This window comes from Ipomoea nil, unplaced genomic scaffold, assembly GCF_001879475.1.
Source record: "Ipomoea nil cultivar Tokyo-kokei standard unplaced genomic scaffold, Asagao_1.1 scaffold1622, whole genome shotgun sequence".
NCBI lineage: Eukaryota > Viridiplantae > Streptophyta > Magnoliopsida > Solanales > Convolvulaceae > Ipomoea > Ipomoea nil.
The window spans coordinates 226,977-248,695 of record NW_017618050.1 but is presented as its reverse complement, the minus strand read 5'-3'; the positions used below and the strand labels follow the sequence as shown (position 1 = coordinate 248,695).

The window sequence follows — 21,719 nt, the reverse complement described above, 5'->3', positions numbered from 1 at the left end:
GTAATGAAGTAATGTTAGCATTATATATTTTACTGTTACAAAAATATAATTTCAATGTAAGTAGAATGAAAATAAAAAACATGCATTTAGATATCATTCATTCTTATTATGCATGTATGCTACATGTTTATGTAAAAGCAAAACAAGTTGAACCTCTTCCTCCTGCTGCAGTGCGAGGATTGTGGAGACGCAACCAAAAAGGAACATTGGATGTTAAAATGTCTCAATTGAACAAATCTACATATATATATATATATATATATATATAGGTGGCTTATGGCTATTACAATAGTTCAGTTGAAACTGTAGACTTGAGCAGAACTGTGATGTATGGCTGATTCATGGACAAATTTGAGCTCCAGTTTCTGTAAGTCGTAACCCAAAACAAAGGCAAAGGGAAAGAGAAGATGGTTCATATGTTATGACTAACAAGATCTGGCACACAAGTGGAGGGTGATCTAAAGCCCAACCCTTAATTCTTGCAACAGCTTGTCAAGCCTTAATTCGTACCACAAACGAACCTGTAAATTATAAACACATAAGACTGCATCAGAAATAAGCTGACCTCTACGGTTTTATCAATTCATCAAGATTTTGCAAGTGGGAAAATCAAGATCTTAAAAAGAATCTATACTAGCCTGCAATAACTGGGGATTTTTTTTTTAATAAATAATTTTGTCCAAAAAATAAAAATAAAAAGGCCCGACTTGACCCCCAAAATTTTTAATAATGATTGACATGATCACAAAATTGGTTGGAGATCTTGACCAACAACCCAATAAGCAACAAACTAGAACTATTAGAAAAAAAAAAAAAATGAAACTACATTAATACTATGGGTGTGTTTGGTTGGTGGGTATACCCCATCAATTGAAAAACCCATACCCAAATACAATAAGGGTTTCATTCCCTTATTCATTCTCAAGCACTACTATTAGTAACTATTCCCATTCCACCCTACTACCAAACATGTTCAATATTTTCACCAAAACCCATTACCATTACCAAATATTTGATACCCATTCCGATTCCTATGTGCGAACCAAACACACCCTATATAATCATTTTTAATTTTTATATAGACCTGCTATACATTTCTTCTTTTTTTTTTTTTTTTAATAATTCTGTCATATAATGTATTGATATATGTTTGGGGTGTGTGTGTGTGTGTGTGTATAGTGAATCCATTATTTTAAATTTAATCAGAGCTAATAATAATATAAACAATTGAATGTCAATATTGTGATAATATATTTATTTTTAGTTCAAAAACATAGAGTATTAAACATAGATTGTCCTTACTTCTTCGTAAAATATTAGTAATAAATCAAATATCTAAATATAAGATAAATTGGGGAAATTCTCAAATTCAAGATAAGATTTTCAAAAGTAAGGCAATCATCTTATTATTTAAATGTACGATTCAGTGAATATTGAAGAACAATATAGGGAATCTCAAACATATTTTATGGTCAATTCTATTACTAATACTTGTGTAAATAATTAGTGTGAAACTAAGAAAGATGTCTTGTTTAGGTATGAAAATAATTTAAATAGAGATGCCAAATAATAGGCTGCTATAATTAAAAATATATAGATAGATTTTATCTGAAATTCTGATCAAGTTAGAAGTATTATTAATGTAATGCCCTAAGGTCCCAATTTTGGCAAATTAAAAATTGTACTACTTTAGTATATAGACTTATATTTATCCTTCCATACAATAGTATTAGCATGTTTCTTTGTTGAAGGATGAATATGAAATAATACCACAAAACAATAAAAGACACAACTTACATGCAGGCAGGTTAGATATATCTGCAGATACTGCACAAGGAATTCCCAGATTTGAAAGTGCACCTCTGATGATTCCACAAGGGAAATAGAGATGCATGCCTATTGCTTGTGCAGCTTTGTTCTCAGCCATTGCTGAAGGATCTTGAATAGAACCAGAAGTTTCAAGAGATGGATCCATTGGCATCCGAGATAGCCAGCGAAACCGATTATCTTGCAACACAAAGGTACCCTAGCAAGACAAAAGATCACACATAATGAGCTCATAATAGCTTAAGAAACAAGCTAGTGTGAATTCTCAAACTCACTCTGTGATTTGTCTTTAGGTTGTCTATCTGTTTCTTAAAGAGTTCAGACCAGAAGTCTTTGCAAATGAACTTGATAGCTTCCAAATGGTCACTGAATCGAGGTCGTTCCATTGTGTATCTACAGCAGTAGATAAAAGTATATGAGTCTTCAGAGAAACATGAGTGTTAAGGAGATAAGCCAATAAAATGCATCAAACCACTTTTAGAAATTTATAGGTCTCCTAGCCAAAGTGAGATCACAACCAAATATATTATCAGCTAGACATGGGACAACCTAGCTTATGAGCAGTGGGGGTCAATAGAAGTCATTAAAATGCTTAAATGATTGAACATGTACATGCCAAGTGATCTGTCCAAAAGTTGGTCCCTGACATAACATATAATGATATGGTAGACAGTACTAGCTGTCAAGAATGTAGCAGAACAACAATGATCTTCTCGGTTAGAAGGATGAAAAAGAAGCAAATCCCATAGAATAATTCTCTATTTTTCAGTTTATTTATGCTGCAATGAAGTGTCTTCTTCTTCCCCCTTAATCTTACTTAAAATCATCAATAGGTCATGAAGTACGAAGTACCTCTTTCATGACCTATAATAAGATGCAAAATATGATACTTGGTAAAAAATGAGTCCTACAAAAATGTGGCCATACAACTAAAGCCAACTATCCCCTTTTGAGCAACACAATTCAGTTTTTTTTTATAAATTAAATAATCCAGTCAATTGTCAATACAAGAAAAAAACAAAAAAGGAAGTGCTAGATAGCCTAGATCTGTCTCTAAAGTGAGATAATGAGTACAACCTGAGTCAACCTAGTTACATGCATTAAACAAATGCTGTGAATATTTGTTGATGTTCATACCATAAGTAGGTATAACTCTGCAATAAAACTAGAACATAAAAGAAAACAACTTTCAAGATGGATTCCAAGTGATTATGATAAATTGATTTCACCAAGCCCAGAAAATCATATTAGCTTATAAATTGCAGACATCCCAGCAAGACAAAAGGAAAAAACTGGACACTTTACAAATTAAAAAATCAAGAGAGAAAACCTAGGATATCCTTACCCTCCTAAACATAAAAGCTTCATGATCAGGTGGACATAACATACAGAAGAGAAAGAAAAAATGTTAAGGCACAAACAAGGACCAAAATCAATGATAGCTAGGAAAGCAAGAGAGCAGTCTACCAATACCAATGCAGCAACAGCTAATTAGTATTTCAATTGAGTTAGATGCCCTCAATAATTAAGCAGTTAGCACCCAGGAGCATTATCAGAAATGATAAATAATGGAACGTCTCAACAAATTACAGATCAAACCTTAATTACTGGGAATTAGGTGAGAGATGATTGAGTTTGGGAAGATAGATAGAAGATAGGATAGTGTTGTATGGTGGTGACCTTTCGGAAAGTTGGTGGCCAACTTGAAAGCCGATGGCTTCGATCCGGCGGGCGGCGAGCTCCGGCTTGTCGGCGTAGAAGCCATTGCAGTAGGAAGAAACAATCTCGGTTAGAAGACTCTCCACGCAGCTCTCTGATACCTCCCTCCCCATTTCCCAATTCTCTCCTTTGATCGTTTCCACTTGCTGGATCCCCTTCCCCACCCTTAGTATTCCCTTGCCCAAATTATACTTTTTTTTACAAAATTATTCTAAAAAATATATACATATGTAATATAATGATCCAAAAAAAAAAAAATTAAAAAGTATATATATGTTTGTTCCCATTTTCACTCGCACAGTCGCACTCCCTCATAAAAATAGAGTTATTTACCGATTTGGTTCCTCGACTATGAGGATTTCACCACTTTAATTCTCGACTTTTAAAATTGACCAATTTAGTCATCAATTATACAATTTTTACTCGAAATGGTCCTAGGTATAAACTGTCGTTAGTTAGACGTTAAAATTGAAGACAAAAATGTAATTTCACTTTATTTGCCTTTTTAGGTGTAGCCGTTTAATCTCAACTCTGTGGCTATGTTTGCAGAGCGTAAAAAATCCCTCCAAATTTAAAATTCTCAAAATCTAACCCTAATCGCAGGCCAAGTGCAGCGCCCAAAGCCGGGGGAGAGGGGGAAGGCGACGGCGATTGCACACCAATTGCACCCGATTCTGGATGCGAAGATTTATTCAAGGATTGTACGGCAGTTGCACCCGATGCCTTGGTAGAGAAAACAATTGGGGTAGTGATATCTGATAATATTAAGCCATCACAATCCATTTCTAGTATTGAAGATTTATTCAAGGATCTACACCTGTTACAAATGGTTCCTTGTCAGAAAAAACCCTAGAAAAATGTCAAGAGTGACATTTTGAGCCTTTTTGACCAAGTATAGTGTAGAAAGATGGGGGGTCGTCAGTTGTTTTCTTTCTTCTAAGGTTGTTGTTCTGTGTTTGAGTTGTTGGGCTGCCATGGAGATGATAATAGGTTTGTGGTACAATGGACGAGAGGGCGAAAGAATCGGAGGAGCTGAGAGGAGTAAGTGAGGAAAGTAATCCGCCCGCCGTTGCCGTTGTCGTTGCCACTGCCACCGCCTGTACTACCTTCTTCGACGATAAACCCGATTCAGACCTGAACTCAGCTCCAGATTCCACCCAATCCTTCTTCTCTCGTTTCTCTGAATCCAAACAATCAATTGAGTTGGAACTATCTCGGACAGAACCCAGTAGAGCGTTCCAGCGGTCTCTGTCTCTCCTCGGCAAACTACAGCGTGATGGCGTAGGCAAAGCAGCTACGGCAGCGGGTTTCGAAGCGGCGATGGCGGAGGAAAAGTTGAGCAGCAGCTGGGCGAGGTCTTCTCCCCTCCGTTTTCCGGCAGTCTCAGTTTCTGGGCAGTACGACAACAGGTGGCGGCGACGATTCCTTCCAACGACCTCTCTCTCTCGTTCGTCGACTTGAAGATGAAGTTGGGAAAATTTCCTATTTTACCCTTGCATTTTGACGATAAAATAGACTGAGGACCATTTTGGTTAACGTTTTCATAGTTGGGACTAAATTGGTCAATTTTGAAAGTCGATGATCAAAGTGGTGAAGTCATCATAGTCGAGGGACCAAATCAATAATTAACTCTACAAATAATTGAGAATAATTTTTAAAAATTTACAAATTCTTAAAAGTTACACTTCATGATTATAAGTTCTAAATTAATTTTTAAAATATGCTAGATTTAAAAATGACCATGCTAAATACCAATTATTATTACATAAATATTCATTATTAATGTATTATAAGTTATTTTTTTAAATTTTTTTTAATATATTAAAAATGAATATTTATTAATGTATGCATTACAATGTATAATTTGCAACTACTCATTTACTTTTACTACTCAAAAATAGCTACCCCTGCCACAAGATAAAAAAAAAAAATGATAAGTAAAATTAAAGAGAAAAATTAGTATTTAGCATTTTGTCACATCAAAAAGTGATTATTTGTGAGTGATAATGTTAAAGGGGCTTAGCATTTTCCTTTATAAATAATATACTGTTTCCAAAATGCATATAAAAATGTGCTAGTCAATAGTAACCAACTTGTGATTTTTAAAAAATAAAAATACACATACACAATAGAGGATGAAGCTATAAATTTTTTTCTCAAGCTTACTCTCAATAACCTTATTTCTTCTTTGGGAAAAAAAAAAAAAACCTTGCAAATGTGCTCAAAATGAAGTGTACCTTATGACTCTAACTAGACCAAGGAGTTATAGTACCAATAAATAACAAATTAATTAAGAAAATCAATAGACAACGTAACTCTCATGAGAGTCAAACTTGAAACCTGTGATTTATAAATCAATTATTTGACTAATTTGAACGGGATTGATGCAAATATCAACCCTATTAGGATATATATAACAACAATATATAATTATCAAATAAACGAAATTAACTCCATAAATAAATGCATACTTGTGGAATATTATATTGCGTTATCATCAACCAGAACAAGACCTACCTATTGATATGTTTGCAAGCAAAATTTTATTATGTATTTGACATTAATTATTGAAGTGGTGCTCTATTAGACTATTATATATTCATTGCATATATAAATGATAATAAGGAAATCTCTAATAAATAAATAAATAAATAAGAAAAAGGAAATCTCTAATATAATATTAGTGAAAAATTAAACTTATACAGGTAGAGAGATAAAATGTGAAATCAATGATTATATTTTTTAGAATATTACAGTGATGGATAATTACTATTTATTACACATTTTTGTGACTCATTTTATTTTTGTTTTGTACTGTTTTGATGTGATGTGGAACGAGCAAATTAAATTAAAGAGGATATATAAGGATTGTAAATGCCTAAACACTTAGACACTAGCTAGAAGGCTATTATATTACTAACACGTATAGTACAATAATGTTTAATTTATTGTGAAATAATCATTATTACTTGTAAGTTGTAACATAATATTGGCCCTGTTTGGTAAAAAATTGGCTTATAGGTCAATTTTGGCTTATTTGACCACTATTAATTGTTTGATTTAGTTAAAGGCCCTGTTTGGTAAAATGGTTGTTAGCTGATAGCTGTTTGCTGTTAGCTGATTGTGTTAATTAAAGGGTATAAATACTTGATAACATTAGCTGATTGTAGAAAAGTGTTTGGTAAATTAGCTGTTAGCTGATAGCTGTTTGGTATAATTTTTTTTCTCAAAAAGCTAATTGAAAAAGTTGCTAGGAGTAGCTTTTTTAATTTTAGCCTTTTGGAGTTGCAAAAATCTAATTAACCAAACATTTATATTGATATTTTAACTAAATCAAACAATTAATAGTGTTCAAATAATCCAAAATTGGCCTATAGGCCAATTTTTTACCAAACAGGGCCAAAATATCAATATAAATGTTTGGTTAATTAGCTTTTTGCAACTCTAAAAGACTAAAATTAAAAAAGCTACTCCTAGCAACTTTTTCAATTAGCTTTTTGAGAAAAGAAATTATACTAAACAGCTATCAGCAAACAACTAATTTACCAAACACTTTTCTACAATCAGCTAATGTTATCAATTATTTATACCCTCTAATTAACACAATCAGCTAACAGCAAACAGCTATCAGCTAACAGCCATTTTACCAAACAGGGCCAATAAATAAAACATAAAGTACGGCCGGGTTCATTATTAAACATTAAGTATATCTTGCATGAGCTGATCGAAGCCTCTTTCCATTTTCTGGGAATTTTCCCTCCTGACACTTGACATTGTACTGATACTACTATACATTACTTACACGTAGATTTGTAATATATTACAGAAATAAAATTAGAAGGATAAGATTTCGGTAGCTAGAAAAAAATGTAGTAATTACATTATATTGCACGTTAGTTGTACGACATTCAATTCATTGCCCAATTGTATGTATGTATGTATGTTATGGGCATTATTTTTTTGATCTGTAAGTTTGTGATAATTTCCATAATTGACCTTCAATCCCCAGTTGCTTAAGCTCCATTAGTCCACGCTCAACTGCAATAATTAAGTGGATCAGATTAATTGGAATTATTGAGAGCGCAGCAAGCAAGCTAGCTAGCTAGGATATATTATATATATATATATATATATATATTTAGTTCAATTAAATTCAATTATTATATTGATAAGGTTAGTTTACCGTTAATTGCATCGTGTGAGTTGAACGTATGAGTGGCGTGGTTGATCAAGAACCCCAGTCGCTCATCTGCAATATCTGCTTCCAATCCATGCTTCTTTGCTCTTCTCCAATAATATGTTAGCCAAGCCTGCATATATATATGCCGCACCAAAACCATATATATACATATAAGAGAATGAAGTTTCATTTCAAACTAAAAAGGACGTACTCACTCTCAAACAGTTACCAGTTGGTATCATACCAGCTTAAAACGTACATCTTCAACCTCGTCTTCACTCAATTCTTAAATACAACAAATGATTTCAGTCAGATTTATTTTCAAACCAACCAACCTAATATTCACATATATATGCATGGGAATTTCAATTCAACTTCTATATATAGAAATTGACATACCAAATGCGTCTGCAAAATTCTGGCCTTCAATTGGGAGCTTTAACTCATCTGCTGCAATAATAGGTTAATAAATAAGAAATGCTTGTAAAAAGAATATATATATATATATATATATATATATATATATATATATATATATATATATTAAACTTCTGGGGGCAGCTAATGCACTTGGTATGGAGGAATGAATTGAAGGGGATAGAATTGCAGATCGAATTGATCTAGATTTCAATTTCCTCACATCGCTTGTATGATGGAATGGAATGGAATCATAGATCCATTCTGCATCCTAACTTCACAATTTCATTCTGCTCCGCTCATTCCTCATGTCTCCACATATAGGCCTCAAGTTTAAATATCAATTTCCTCCTCCTAATTCTTATCTTTAGTATAATTATAAATAAACCAACCATATATTTTTGTTGATCATTAATACATACCATATGAAAATACAAATTAATTCACTTTTTTATTTTTATTTTTCTCTCACAGACTTCATATATACCTGTCACACAAGATCTTAGGGAACTTGGTGGTCGTTGTTGGGCCATAGCAAGAGCTACTGCTTCCTCCACCTTTTGAAGGAAAAAGGAACTAGATTACATCAGAAGAACAGTTTTATGGAATTCTCATCCAACATGAATAGAGGAATGCAACTAGAAAGAGAAATTAATGATCGAGTTTCATATCAAAGTGATTTAGACTCTTTTCAAGAAGGTTGTTTTTTTAGGGCGGCAATGCAAATCAAATAGGCACTTCTGATCTGGGCATCAAAGTTGAATATTGTAGCTACTAAATACTGCACAAAGTTATATCACAAAAAATCACGTCTTTTATAATATAATAATAGGAAGCTAGGAATTATACTATATATATGCCTTCTATCCAATAACTTGCTGAAGTGCTAATGAAGCAAAAGATTAATGCAGGGAAATGATTCCGATCCTATGGAAAAAATTAGCATGGAAAGCAAACTAGGAAAGTGATTGATCACTAGGATTTGTAAAAAGAGAATTGGGAACACCATACCTTAAGTGATGTTTGTTCTTGAAGACCTTTCTCTACTAAAAACATGCTCTCAACATTTCCATCTGATAAAAGTTCAACACCTTGCTGAAGATTTTCCCCTTCCTCCATATCATTGTAACCTACTGTTTCAAAAGATTTACGAAAAGTATATCAACTTGTGATGTTTTTATTCAGCAACTAAGTGAACCAAAAGAAATGACATTGTTAATTACCTAATGAGTTTTCGTCTTTTGCTCTCTGTCCTGCTTCTAACACAACTTCATTTGGTGAAGGGGCAAAGGATGACCAATATTCATGCTTTATTTCAGCAATATCAGCATGAATACCTGCAAAATGCTGGACTTTATCTCATGGAAAAGTGAGAAACAAAAGAAACAAATTTACCTAGTACTTGTATGAGCCAGATATATCATTTAATTTAAACATAAACAAGGAACCATAGCTTGCACTGGTAAAAGATGGTATGCAGTTGACCTACTTAAAATTTGACAGACCATTTAAAGCACACCTTATTGGAAAAATAATAATAATAATAATAATAATAATAATAATAATAATAATAATAATAATAATAATAATAATAATAATAATAATAATAATAATAATGCTGACACCAGGAAGATTGATCCTGGATAAGAAATTTAAAATTGATGTTCTGTAGAAACACTTTCATCTGGGAACCTTCATCCTTGGTTATGGGTTGGACACCAATGAAATCTACTCATACAAGAAGCATATGATAATAAAATACTGATTTTGAATACAAAAGTATTATGTCTTCTCTTGTCCATAGTAGCATATATAAGAAAAGTAGATAGGCAGGTTTTCATATTACATAGAAGCAGATTAATGGAAAATGTAAAGCCTAACAAAAAGGAAATAACTTTTCACTTTTTTAACTGGAAAGTCTACTTTCTGTAGCATTAAGTCAATACATAAAATCTGCTGGCACATAAAAAGTATGACTGGCACATAAAGTTTCGTGAACCTTGAAAATCAAAATTAAAATAACTTCAACAATCTATTTACCATGTTCAACGCACAAGCCCCAGTATCGAGCAAGCCAGCATCTCTTAAGAACCACCTCTTCCTAAGATGTGAAACTGTGAATCTCATAAGTTTGTAAAAAATGAAGTTACCCATGAAAGCAATGACTGAATAACTAAATACCTTCTCCTCCGGGGTGAGTATCATTTTATGCGACAAGGCACAAAGTGACTTGATCTCACTTTCAGCCTCTTGGAGATTCTCCGTAGCAGAAGTTGCTTCATGCCTAGCAACCTGAATCAATATATAATATGATACTGTCAAGAAAACAGCCTATGCATATATTTAACAAGTGAGGAGGAAACAATAAACAATATTGAAATAGAAAAAACACAAGATGCAGTGGTTTTGAATACCTCGACCTCTGCCCGAAGGGTTTCAACCTCTTCACCTTTACCACCATAATTTTGTGCTGCAACTTTTAGCGCAGCCTGCCAGGTTACTGGTGTTCAAATTCATTGTTGTAATTCATTTCTACTAGAGTTCAAAAATAATTGGCAATGCCTAAATACAGTATAATGATTCTGGACATAGAAGAGTCCAAGTTTAGAAAAGACCAAAGAGATATCATCAGACATTTAACTAGACTAGTTTCCAGGCAAAGAAGAGTCCAAATTCAGAAAGAGAAAAGAGGGACAAAATAAAAAGTACAATAATAATAACAATAACAACAACAAAAATAATAAAGCAATGTTTAGCTAGACTAGTTTTCAGGATATATCCTTTTTAATGAGCAAAGCAGTATGAGAAACTGTGCAATTGTTCACCCTTGGATATTCTCAGAAAGTCTCAATTCATTTGGCAACTGACATATCAAGAAACATGAGAAAGTTTCATATTACAGGTTTGATGAAGAGACAAATGGAATATGGATGAAGTATCATGAGGTTACATCTTAGAACTCTGCATATTACATACCTCCCTTTGTTGTAGAGCCGCTTCTTTCCTGTGCAGTTGGAAAAAAGTAAAAGAACAGAAAAGCCCAATAAGAATAAAATGTTGTCAGCCAATATATCATTGAAGTTCTGAGTGTAAATTTTTTAAGTTGTAAACCCTGCCTGGCTAAGAGACGAGACTCCATAGATACACCTTCCCCAAGATTTGCAACCTAACAAAGGAACCACATCATAAAGACTCTAGCATAATTTAATGGAAAGAGAAAAAAGGGTAACACACTCACATTCACTAAAATGATAACAAAAGATGTTTGAATCGTCAGACAAAGTCACAAAACCCATTCCATTTAGAATATAGGAAATATTTTGTATTACTGAGATCATTTTGTTAACTAACATATAAGCAAGATGTAGCCAAAGATGAATATTAAATTAAAAGAACCAATTTCTTAGCACTCACACAATCATGATTGGAAGAAAATTTCTGGTCTAAATTCATGGCACGATAAACAATTATAAACTTAATCATTACAAAATGAAAATGTACTTGTATCATTACCTGCTTCTCAAGCAGCCTAGTCCTGGCTTCTGCTTCCTCATAACGCTCCTCTGCAAGTCGAATCTGAAAGCATGTCACAACATAATGCCATTGAATTCCGTGCAATCATACAACACAAAAGTTTCTATGCAGAAACATGACTGAAACCCAGTATCACAAGAAGTGAGAACAAACTAGAATTACCTTTTCGAGCAAACTTTCGTTTTCCTCTTGAAGCATGTCAACCTGAAATTGAGATCATATATTATATATACTCATTAGTAACATTTTCACTGAGGAATCAATAAATATATAATGCAAAACAGATGAAAGAAAAGAATTTTTTTCAAAAGGTTTCCAAGTGAATAAACATTTTATCTTGCACCATGTAAATGTAATGACTAAAGACTGGATACTAAATATATATATATAGCTTGCTAAAGAACAAACAGTTGGGCTGAGCAGAAGAATATCCTTCTCCAAATATATGCAGAATAACATAAACACAGTCATGCTGATTTTAAAAAATGATAATAATAAAAAATAAAAAAGAGACATTATTAATAATGATACAACATATATATGACAAGAATTACTTTGGAAACAGATGCAATACAATGTTCATACCTCATCTTGTAGAGCAGAAGATGGCTGGATGTTGGCTTCTTTATTCTTGAAAGTTCCAAGGTCTACTGATAACCTGTGTGGTGAAAAATTAAATAATGAATCAATATACAAGCTGAAGTTTTGAGAATGCGTGTGAAAGTCAAGCTCAAAGCACATGACCAACCAGAAAGTCAAACCAAAATTAGGTAAGACAGATTGGAGTAAAAGAGTAAGTACAAGAGGATTGCAAACACAGTTTGATGCTCATATAACATCTAGAAAACAAAATTGTTAAAATATTAATCTAAAGTAAATAAACAGAAATTTATTTTTAAATTAAAGCTTCAAGATACCTTCTATCCATGCGACTGTCAGATTGAAGCTCAGGAGTTGAAGTCCTAAGTGATATGGGTACGCTAGAGGGTAATATAGGAACAGCCTTGGGAGCTAATAAATTATTAGGACGAGTAGCTGAGGTAGAGCGAGCAGATGAAGGTTGTTCCATTGCAACTGGTTGAGATGAGCGAGCAGCTGTTGAGTTGGTTGAAGAAGGAGCATTAGAAAGTGGTTGCTCTGATGAGCTCAACTGAGAAGCTCGCATAGCTGAGATTGGCCGAACTACTGATGGAGATTGCTCTATTGAAGTTAATGATGATCGAGTAGCTGACACTGAGCGATTATCTGATGAAGATTGTTGTTCCAACGAGCCAACAGATGGAGAGGATCTCATCCTTGGCGCTGAGCGTGCAGGTGACGCATGGTTTTCCGTGGATGCACGAACTGACTACGAGAAAAACAGAATTCCCTGAGGGACTGAAATCTATAATATTAGCTAGCTAAGACACTGAAATGAGGAATAAAGGTCCAGATAACATATAAGAATACTACATATATAGCTTTGCAATTGCTCAATCCAAGATGCAGCAACAAATTAAAAATATATACATACTAGGAAAATGTACTATAATCCAGCAAATTAAATTTCCAAGGCAAACCTACTTATGATGAACAGATAGAACTAAAAGTTCAATATTAATTCAACGTAACTGATAACATAATGAAGCAATAATAAGAATTGAAAGACTATGAGTAACCATGAGATTCACAAAAGGCTCCGTCGCAAGTGGAAATCTGTACGTAGCGTGATGCAAAAACAAATATATTTAGCATTGCAGAAAAGCATGAAATTGGCGTTCCGATCCACGTCCTCCACCACGCACCATACAATTTAAAAAAAAAAAAAAAAAAATAGTTGTAATGCATTTAATTGCAACTAATTACTAGAATTGTTACCATCGGAGAACGACTTCTGACTGGCCTTTCACCGGGTCCACCGGCGAGTCCAACGCCACCGGAGGAATTGGCAGGAGGAGCGTAGTCATACAAAAGATCGTCCTCTTCCTCCTCCTCATCATCATTTGATTGATTTGACATAACCTGAGCAAGCCTCTGAGCGACAGCTTTTGTGTTATGTGGTCTCCTTGCATTTGAAATGCCGGCAGTGGCAGTGGCAGAGCCTGAACGTCTATGGTTGGTAGCAGAAAATGCGACTGGAGAAGGAGGAGCCCCAGCAGTTGACGAGCTCTTGTGGTGCCCATAAGCAGGCCTCGTCCGATCCATTGTCTCCAAATTCGATCACACTCACCTACTATGCTCAACAACAACTCCGGCATGATAGTAAGAGAATGAATTAGAATTAGCGCCATGGTGGTAGCAGAAAGCGACGGATACTGAGATTTGAACGGGTCCGTAAAGCGTAGAGGGAAGGACGGAGTCTCAACCGCAATCAGTTGGTTGCCCTCACTACTCACTTCAAATGTGTCTGTTGTGTGTGTTTTTTTTTTTTTTTTTTTGGAGCAAATTACACTTTTGGTCCTGTGACTATTAGGGGTGTGTTAATTTGGGTACGTGATTTTTAAAACTAACAATTTAGTCCTTTAACTATCATTTTTTAGCAGATTTGGTCCTCCTGGCCAAATTGCCGGTGGAATTTGGCCGGAAAGACATTCGAATTTTTAAATCAAATATTAGTGGGGGTAATTCGGTCTTTTTAATTGTAAAAAAAATAGCGTTTTATTTAAAAATTCGAACGTCTTTCCGGCCAAATTCCACCGGCAATTTGGCCTGGAGGACCAAATCTGCTAAAAAAATGATAGTTAAAGGACTAAATTGTTAGTTTTAAAAGTCACGTACTCAAATTAATACACCCCCAATAGTCATAGGACCAAAAGTGTAATTTGCTCTTTTTTTTGGGAGTAATACTATACTATATATATACCTTAATTTCCCTTCAAAAAAATCAAAAACAAAAAAAAATAATAATAATATATATAGAGAGAGGGATGCACTCAGTGTTTCTCATCTATTAGATCTGAACACGACAGAATTCATTCCTATTTCGCGCATGGGCAAAGCATTCGCATGTGAGTGCGATTATATATATATATATACCTTAATTTATTTTTCTTATAATTTTTTCTTTCAGACTTGATATCACTTGATTGATTTAAATTTTATTTTAATTAATAATTGGTCAGCATATTCATGGTCACCTAATGATTAGGATGTACATTGACCGTTCTCGTTAGACCATTTTTATTAAAAATTCAAACTTATAATATTGTGATTATTAGATCAACAGTTAAACCGTCCAAAAAAATTACTCCGGCTAAACTGGTTATCAAGTAAACATCTTGACAGCTCCAAAAAATAGTCCAATTACAGGTTCCTCGCTAGATACAAAAATCCAAAGGACAAGGTGGTCAAAACCTCAAAAGGCAAAAATAATCAAATCCTCAAGTCCTCACCTTCAAATACTGGGTGTGAATTGATTTGCCTACACCTAAAAGAAGAGAAAATGGTCAATTTTACCTAAAAAGTCAATTAAACCCCTAAAAATTTTAAAGTAATTATTAAATTCATCAACATTGAATTTTGGTGCAAGGTTAATGACTTGCGATTCCGGCAACCTCCGACAATACTCCGGAGCAATTTCTAAGAAAAAGTAAAAACGACCGGCGTAGTTATACAATCATGAATCCATAATCTTAATCAATCCAAATACAAATGTTGGTTGCCACAGAGATGAATGTTCATAATAATCGTCAATACCAGATCATTGCCTCTGTAGTAGACTCATGTCTACATTATTTATATTGATGAAAGAGAGGCAAGGCCAGAAGGCCTATTGCTTTGGTGCAGCAACCACACTGAAATCAACGTCCATCTGGAAATGTTCACAACACATTAAATACTTATAATACAATTGCCCATATATATGTTTGTATTGATGAGTAAACTTTAAGCAACAACCTACTCTTCAGTGTAATTAACATTAAACTCTAGGTTGTCAAGTGTAAACTGCACTCAACTATGTATAGGTAATAGGTCGTTTCCTAAAATTTACTCCACATAAAATTAACATCAGCTCATTCCTATTTTGTGTGCCACCCGACTACAAGTTAACTTTCACTTTTTCCCCTGGAGTGGGATCCCCGACATATACAAAATGGATAAAGAAAATGTCATTCCAGTAACAAGCTAAAGGAAGGGGCATCTATTAATACCTCAGGGATCATTCCTATCCATGAGCACCAAAATAGGAATTTCAATTATAGTCTAGCCGTCTAGGAACCACATGCGGAAATTAGTTGTTGTGAACATATATCTTACCACGGAAAAATCTAATCGCAGACTGGAGTGAGATCAATTTTGAATTGCTTCTTCCCTTTGCTGACCCTCTTCAATTTTTCCGAATATGTAAATTAACACAAAAGAATCGATTATTAAATTGGAAAAATCAAGCACAACAAAAGAAAACTTTGCTCTAAGACAATAAAATGCTTGCATATTAGCAGTTCATTCTGAATGGAACAATGGCTTACACCAATAGCAATGAGCTCTTCTAGCAGTTCTTCCAGATGGCGAAGAGGCTATTTTAAAAAAGAAACAGAAATTTTCATTAAGCTGGTAGGCATTGAAAGATTTTATAGTAACGAAGGTTCATGTTACAGCAGATACCAAAATAAAAGAAATTTCAGTATCAAGGGACACAAACAGTCGATGAATGTAAAACTTACCCACTGGGTAGGACCATCAACTGGAGCATTTAAAGGATCATTATGCACCTTGGGGCCAAATGGGAAGGAAAACTCTTAGTCAGTGTTGTATCAGCAATTATAACAATCACCCAATAACAAACGGAGGACTAAATTGAGCAAAAACACAAAAGCCTAGGACTACATTAGGTCATCAAAGTTGTTTAGGATGAACTTGAGAAAAACCACTATAGTCGAGGACCATTTTGGGTATTAACTCTTAAATAAAATTTGCTCAATTTCTCAGGGTGTTTCTTTAAATTTTAGACTCTCAATTCTCAAACAAGTAGCTTATAAAAGAAGCATACTCATACACATTATTCAACCAGAACCACTGATATACCTCCATAAAAAGTCCATCCACTCCAACAGCAACTGCTGTCCTGGCAATGCAAGGAATCAATTCACGAAGACCACCACTAGCAACACCTCCACCATCCAACTGTTTGACAAAGCAGAAATACTAGTCATTGATGAGAGAACAAACTCTGAATATTAGGCTAAGATCAACTTGAGAAATGAGAGTTTGGAATATATAGCACAAAACCATGAATAGTTATCTTCAAAGAAACAGCACCCCAATATTGTATCCAAAAGGTTATCAGGTTCTTTCTGGATTTTGGGTTTTCTTTTACAAAACCCAAAAAAAAGTGTTTTATAGTTTAAAGGAATAAGTGTGCTTCCTGGTCAAGGTCATACAGTCAATTCTTTGGTTAATAGCAATTACACAATTAAATTTTCAAATGCCCAAGTTTCTTACAGTTTAAAATTATTAATACAGACTTTAATGGTTTGTAAGTACTTGCTTTTACCAAACAGCATTAAACTATTTGATAAATATAAAACTGTACACACATATCAAATTCTCCAAATAATGCCAAATCTAACAATATTAAAACTACTCAACGCACCTTCTTCCCAGCAGGTTGTTGCAAAGAATGTGTTATATCAGCCACCTGAAGCACAGAAACATTTCCAGAGACATAAGTTTGATACATGCTATGAAACCAGGCACATATACTGAAATGAAGAATCACAAATAATTTCTTACAACTGGACAATTAGCTTCCCTCATCCACTCTAAGTTGCGGGGATCAACTATCAAGTCATCTGCATTATCATAAAAGATATCTCATATTTTTTAATCTGAAATGACAAAGTAACATTACTACTCATTAGCAGCTCTCTAGATAAATACAAATTGCAAGGCTATGCCTCAACCTTGATCACATTTTAGGTAATCTTAACCAACATCTCCTTCATGACAATTGGAAAAGGAAATAATAGACTCAAGAAGGAGAATGGCCACCTAAGTAATAAGCTATTAGTATCTAAATGTTAACTTCAAGGTTCTGGCTCTTGTTGCCATTGTTTGTCAGGTTACAATAAATTTCCATTCATAAAAATTGATTTGGAATATACTGAAAAAAATGAAATATAATTTGGAAAACAGACTTGTCTGTTCTTCCTTCAGGATAAATTTTATAAAGTTACAATCATATTGGATACCATAGCAGATTACACTTAAAATCTGTCTCACCTCTTTTCAACAACACATACTGAGATGATAGTATTTTGCCATTCATTCAGTTTTGCATCAGAACAAAACTTCAGGAATTTTGTAATTACATATCTTCAGTATCATTATTTTTATAGAAGCACCCCCCCCCCCCCCCCCCCCCCCCAAAAAAAAAAAAAAAAAAAAAAATTCAGAAGTTCATTTTACATCATTAGCAAGAAGTGAAGCTCACTTACTATAGCCAAACATGGTGCCTCTCTCACATACCATGACATTTTGATTTCCAGCCAATCTGACCTTTTCAGCAGAATTTAACATGACCTGGAAACATATTGTATTATCAGTATGAAAGGGTTACAAAAAACATCATCATCCAGTACTTGTTTAGTTTGAAGGAAACCCAAAATAGTTACAAGTACAGTACTTACAGATGGCGCACAAAACTGTCCTTTCTTGATATTGATTATTTTGCCAGTCTTGGCAGCTGCAACAAGGAGATCTGTCTGCATCGGGAAAGAAAAGGAAAAAAAAAAAAATCAACTAATTAACTGCAGCAGACAAATCTTGCAAAACACTTAAAGCAGAAATAAAGAGGTTTCATAATCAAAAGCAGACAATATTTTGTTGACATTCAAAGCCTAAATCTGACAGACTAACCTGCCGGCATAAGAAAGCAGGAATTTGAATTATATCAGCAACCTTCCCTACTGCTTCACACTGGATAAAAGCAAGAAATTGTTATAGTTCACGTCATAGGAAGCCAAGATCCATAATTCATCTTGCATATCCTGATTAGATAACTCACTATTATATCAAGGACAAGATGAAAACAATATATTGTTCACTTTAAGTAGACACCAGGGGCCCATGGAACCCACTAGTCAAAGGGGTTTGTTGAGTCAACACACTTTTTAATATTGAAAAGAAAAGCAACATGCAAACATTGGAAAACAACTTCTCAGTCCCATGTGTCATGGCAAGTTAAAGACATTTTTAAGTTACACTCAGAAGTGTACAATTTGAAATAGGAAAGAGAATGTCACCTGAATGCTTTCATGAACATCAGTAACTATAGGTACATCATAAGTTGTTTTAACCCTTTCAAGGATCTGCAACAAAAAATGGAAAGCAGAAACAGGTTAAGGGGTTTATAGTATTGCATGTGCTTGCTTGTAATCAGTCTTAATGAAAAATGCTCTTCTAGTAAGCCAATTTTAAATTCTGTATAGACTTTATCCAGGACATGAAATGTTTTTTGTAATATCATTGAAATGCTACTGGTGAAAAAAAAAAAAAAAAGAAAAAAAAAACATATTGCATTGTGTAAAGAAATATTCATCCATACCTTCAAGCCTTCAGCCAAGCCAGGACCACGGAATGATTTGGACGAAGTTCGGTTAGCTTTATCAAAGCTAGACTTAAATACAAACTTCAAACCAAGTCTATATAGTACATAAAGATTAAAAACCATATTTATCAAGTATCACTAAAAAAGATAAGAAATATAAGTATGCAGGAAACTATGAACACCATATCAAGCAGTAACACTAGCATCAAGTCCCTATAAGTTGAAGTGGGAAACTCACAAAAATTGGCTAGAATTTGAGGATGTGATATAGTTTAGAAAGCCTAAAACATCAACAAATTACAAATACATTAACATAAATCACACCATGAGCCCTGGTTCACCAAGCAAGGTGTATCGCAAGCATATAGTGATCGTGTTTTGCCTAAATGTTTGTCAAATTTGAACCAATGTCAAATTAGCAGCATGCTCATCATGTTTCAACCAAACGATCATGGTTCATAAGTACACCACCCACAAAGACAAAGAGAGAGAAGTGGAATTAGTACGTACTTGGAAGTTGTGGCCTTTAAGTGTTTGGCCATGTAAAGAATGTGATCCTCAGATTCAATCACATTGGGACCTGCTAGTAAGAAGAAGGGCTCTGCTGTCTGTGATTGATTAGAGCAAGAATTATTCCGATTATATATGTGAATTACAGGATATATGTAAAGAATAAAATAGTGTTGTTCAAACCTTGAGCTGGTTGAATAGAAGTGCTGAAGGATCCATAGTTATACCCTTATTTACTTCTGGATCCAAAGATCTAGAGGATGAAGAAGAAAGATAAGGAGAAGTAATTTACTACAGTATGTAAACTTAAGCAAAAAGTCCAAAGACTTGGCTAGAAATTTACTACAGCATGATTCTGTTTTCCAGAATCACAGTGAAAATCAACAAATTCTCTATAAATACTAAAATAATATACAATCTAATATTGATTTTCAGCTATGAGATTTCACAACCACCATCGACAGACAATCGTTATTCCATGGACCAGGTACATTTTTAAATTTTAATATACTACAGGTACATTATTTTGTATACTATCAAATAATATACACTTACGACACAAATCATATACTTTTAGTATATACAAAATTGTACATTTTTTTCATGGTCAGCCGGAGTCCACAGAAAAATTTGCCCATCAACAGAGAAGCCATTACTAATTATGATTATCCCAGTTCGGGCCCATTTTTAACGGGTTAGGATGCTAGAGGGCTGACAGGGTAAACGGGCCAACCCAGCCCGGCACATTATTTTTCAAAATAAATAAATAAAATTATTAAATTATAAACTCTTAACATTTTACCCATTTATAAAAATTTCCATACGTGCATAATTAAAGGCAGTAAGGCACATTTTCAAAGATGGAAATAGAAAATTGCTAATGCTAAGTTGAACAGGAATCACACATACTTTTAATATTACAAATTTAAATTTTATACAGAAATAAGAACTGACATACATTCAAAATTTGTTGACTAGTGATAAAATTTTAAAAGCTAAAACCATAATTTAGTGCTATTTCCTATACTTAAAAGCTAAAACCATAATTAATTAATAATAAGATAAGATTATAAAAATAAAATACCTGTGATGGAGTGAGGGACGATGGTTGCAGATTGGTCTAGGGTTGCACTATTGCAGCAGGCAATTCGCAATAGCAAGTTGGTCGATGGTTCGCAGCAGTGGGACGCTTGCCAGTCGTCGAGCCGAGCTGAGTAATCGGAGACGATGAGAGTAGAGAGAAACGCAGAGACTGAAGACTGAAGAGCCAGAGCCTGGAGGTGATGATAGAGCCGCCGGAGCGTTGGAGTCGCCTAGTCGGATTGTCGGAGCTCGGACAATGGAGACGACGAGAGAAATCAGATTTATAATGCAGATTTAGATGGCTGCTGCGTGGAGCACTGGAGTGTGTGCTCTACTGCTGCTTTTTTTTTTTTTCTTTTTAAAAAAAAAAAAAAATAGTAACCAGCATGGTACCCGGGTTGAACCCGAGTAACCCAATTCGAACTAATAAAAATTATAGGAATAAAGTCTAAATTGATCACTGAATGTAATTTGAAAATGCAATTAAGTCACTCAGTGGAGGCGTTATTGGTTCTTTGTGTTTCAGTAGGTTGAGAAAGTATATGAACAGATACTACAATGTAATAGAGCCAGTAGCTTTCAAAAAAAAAAAAAAATTAATCACTAAATAACAAGTTACCACCCATTTTATCATGTCTGTTTATGTGGATGATGAGTTATCATTTTTAATAAAAAAATTTGAAAAACATTTTTAATAATAAATTTTAAAAATAAAAATAACAATTAAAAAATTAATACTTTAAAAAAAAAAAAATGTCTGGCCACCCCCTTCTCTTTCGTCTCTGGTTGGAGACGAAGAGATCTCTCTTCGTCCTTGTCTATGTCTCCGACCGGAGAAGAATGAGGGGGGAATTGGGGAAGGGGTGGCCGACCACCCCGACGTTTTGTTTTTGTTTTTTTTTTTTTAAGTGCAACGGTTCT

General features: G+C 34.1%; 3 protein-coding genes across 10 annotated transcripts; all 3 read right to left on the bottom strand.

Annotated features, from left to right (window-relative positions):
* Positions 1-61: 61 nt before the first annotated feature.
* On the bottom strand, positions 62-16,614 carry LOC109191436 (trafficking protein particle complex subunit 6B). Of its 2 annotated transcripts, XM_019342107.1 has the most exons (7): positions 16,608-16,614; positions 8,425-8,433; positions 3,854-3,856; positions 3,508-3,668; positions 2,103-2,220; positions 1,798-2,026; positions 62-521 (listed from the first exon to the last, which is right to left on the bottom strand). In XM_019342107.1, exons 4-7 carry the CDS (start codon positions 3,657-3,659, stop codon positions 493-495), a joined length of 528 nt encoding a protein of 175 aa, XP_019197652.1. In that variant the 5' UTR covers positions 3,660-3,668; positions 3,854-3,856; positions 8,425-8,433; positions 16,608-16,614; the 3' UTR covers positions 62-492. The 2 variants fall into 2 exon arrangements, with proteins under 2 accessions (XP_019197652.1, XP_019197653.1); XM_019342108.1 differs by lacking the exons at positions 3,854-3,856; positions 8,425-8,433.
* LOC109191432 (coiled-coil domain-containing protein SCD2-like) lies at positions 7,283-14,069 on the bottom strand. 7 transcript variants are annotated; one of them, XM_019342096.1, is made up of 18 exons: positions 13,535-14,069; positions 12,803-13,025; positions 12,595-12,772; positions 12,263-12,335; positions 11,840-11,881; positions 11,657-11,719; positions 11,260-11,309; positions 11,120-11,147; positions 10,558-10,632; positions 10,325-10,435; positions 10,184-10,244; positions 9,367-9,480; positions 9,155-9,282; positions 8,631-8,700; positions 8,126-8,176; positions 7,971-8,011; positions 7,730-7,856; positions 7,285-7,584 (listed from the first exon to the last, which is right to left on the bottom strand). In XM_019342096.1, the coding sequence occupies exons 1-18, from the start codon at positions 13,859-13,861 to the stop codon at positions 7,499-7,501; spliced, it is 1,848 nt and encodes a 615-aa protein (XP_019197641.1). In that variant the 5' UTR covers positions 13,862-14,069; the 3' UTR covers positions 7,285-7,498. The 7 variants fall into 7 exon arrangements, with proteins under 7 accessions (XP_019197642.1, XP_019197641.1, XP_019197637.1 ...); XM_019342092.1 differs by having other exon boundaries at positions 12,595-13,025; XM_019342093.1 differs by having other exon boundaries at positions 8,126-8,173; positions 12,595-13,025.
* On the bottom strand, positions 15,201-21,127 carry LOC109191433 (2-dehydro-3-deoxyphosphooctonate aldolase). The gene is made up of 16 exons (XM_019342099.1): positions 21,017-21,127; positions 20,800-20,810; positions 19,899-19,968; positions 19,716-19,813; positions 19,203-19,299; positions 18,901-18,966; positions 18,515-18,574; positions 18,286-18,360; positions 18,094-18,178; positions 17,390-17,448; positions 17,250-17,294; positions 16,682-16,780; positions 16,321-16,368; positions 16,126-16,173; positions 15,914-15,981; positions 15,201-15,467 (listed from the first exon to the last, which is right to left on the bottom strand). Exons 3-15 carry the CDS (start codon positions 19,932-19,934, stop codon positions 15,925-15,927), a joined length of 873 nt encoding a protein of 290 aa, XP_019197644.1. The 5' UTR covers positions 19,935-19,968; positions 20,800-20,810; positions 21,017-21,127; the 3' UTR covers positions 15,201-15,467; positions 15,914-15,924.
* Positions 21,128-21,719: the final 592 nt, after the last annotated feature.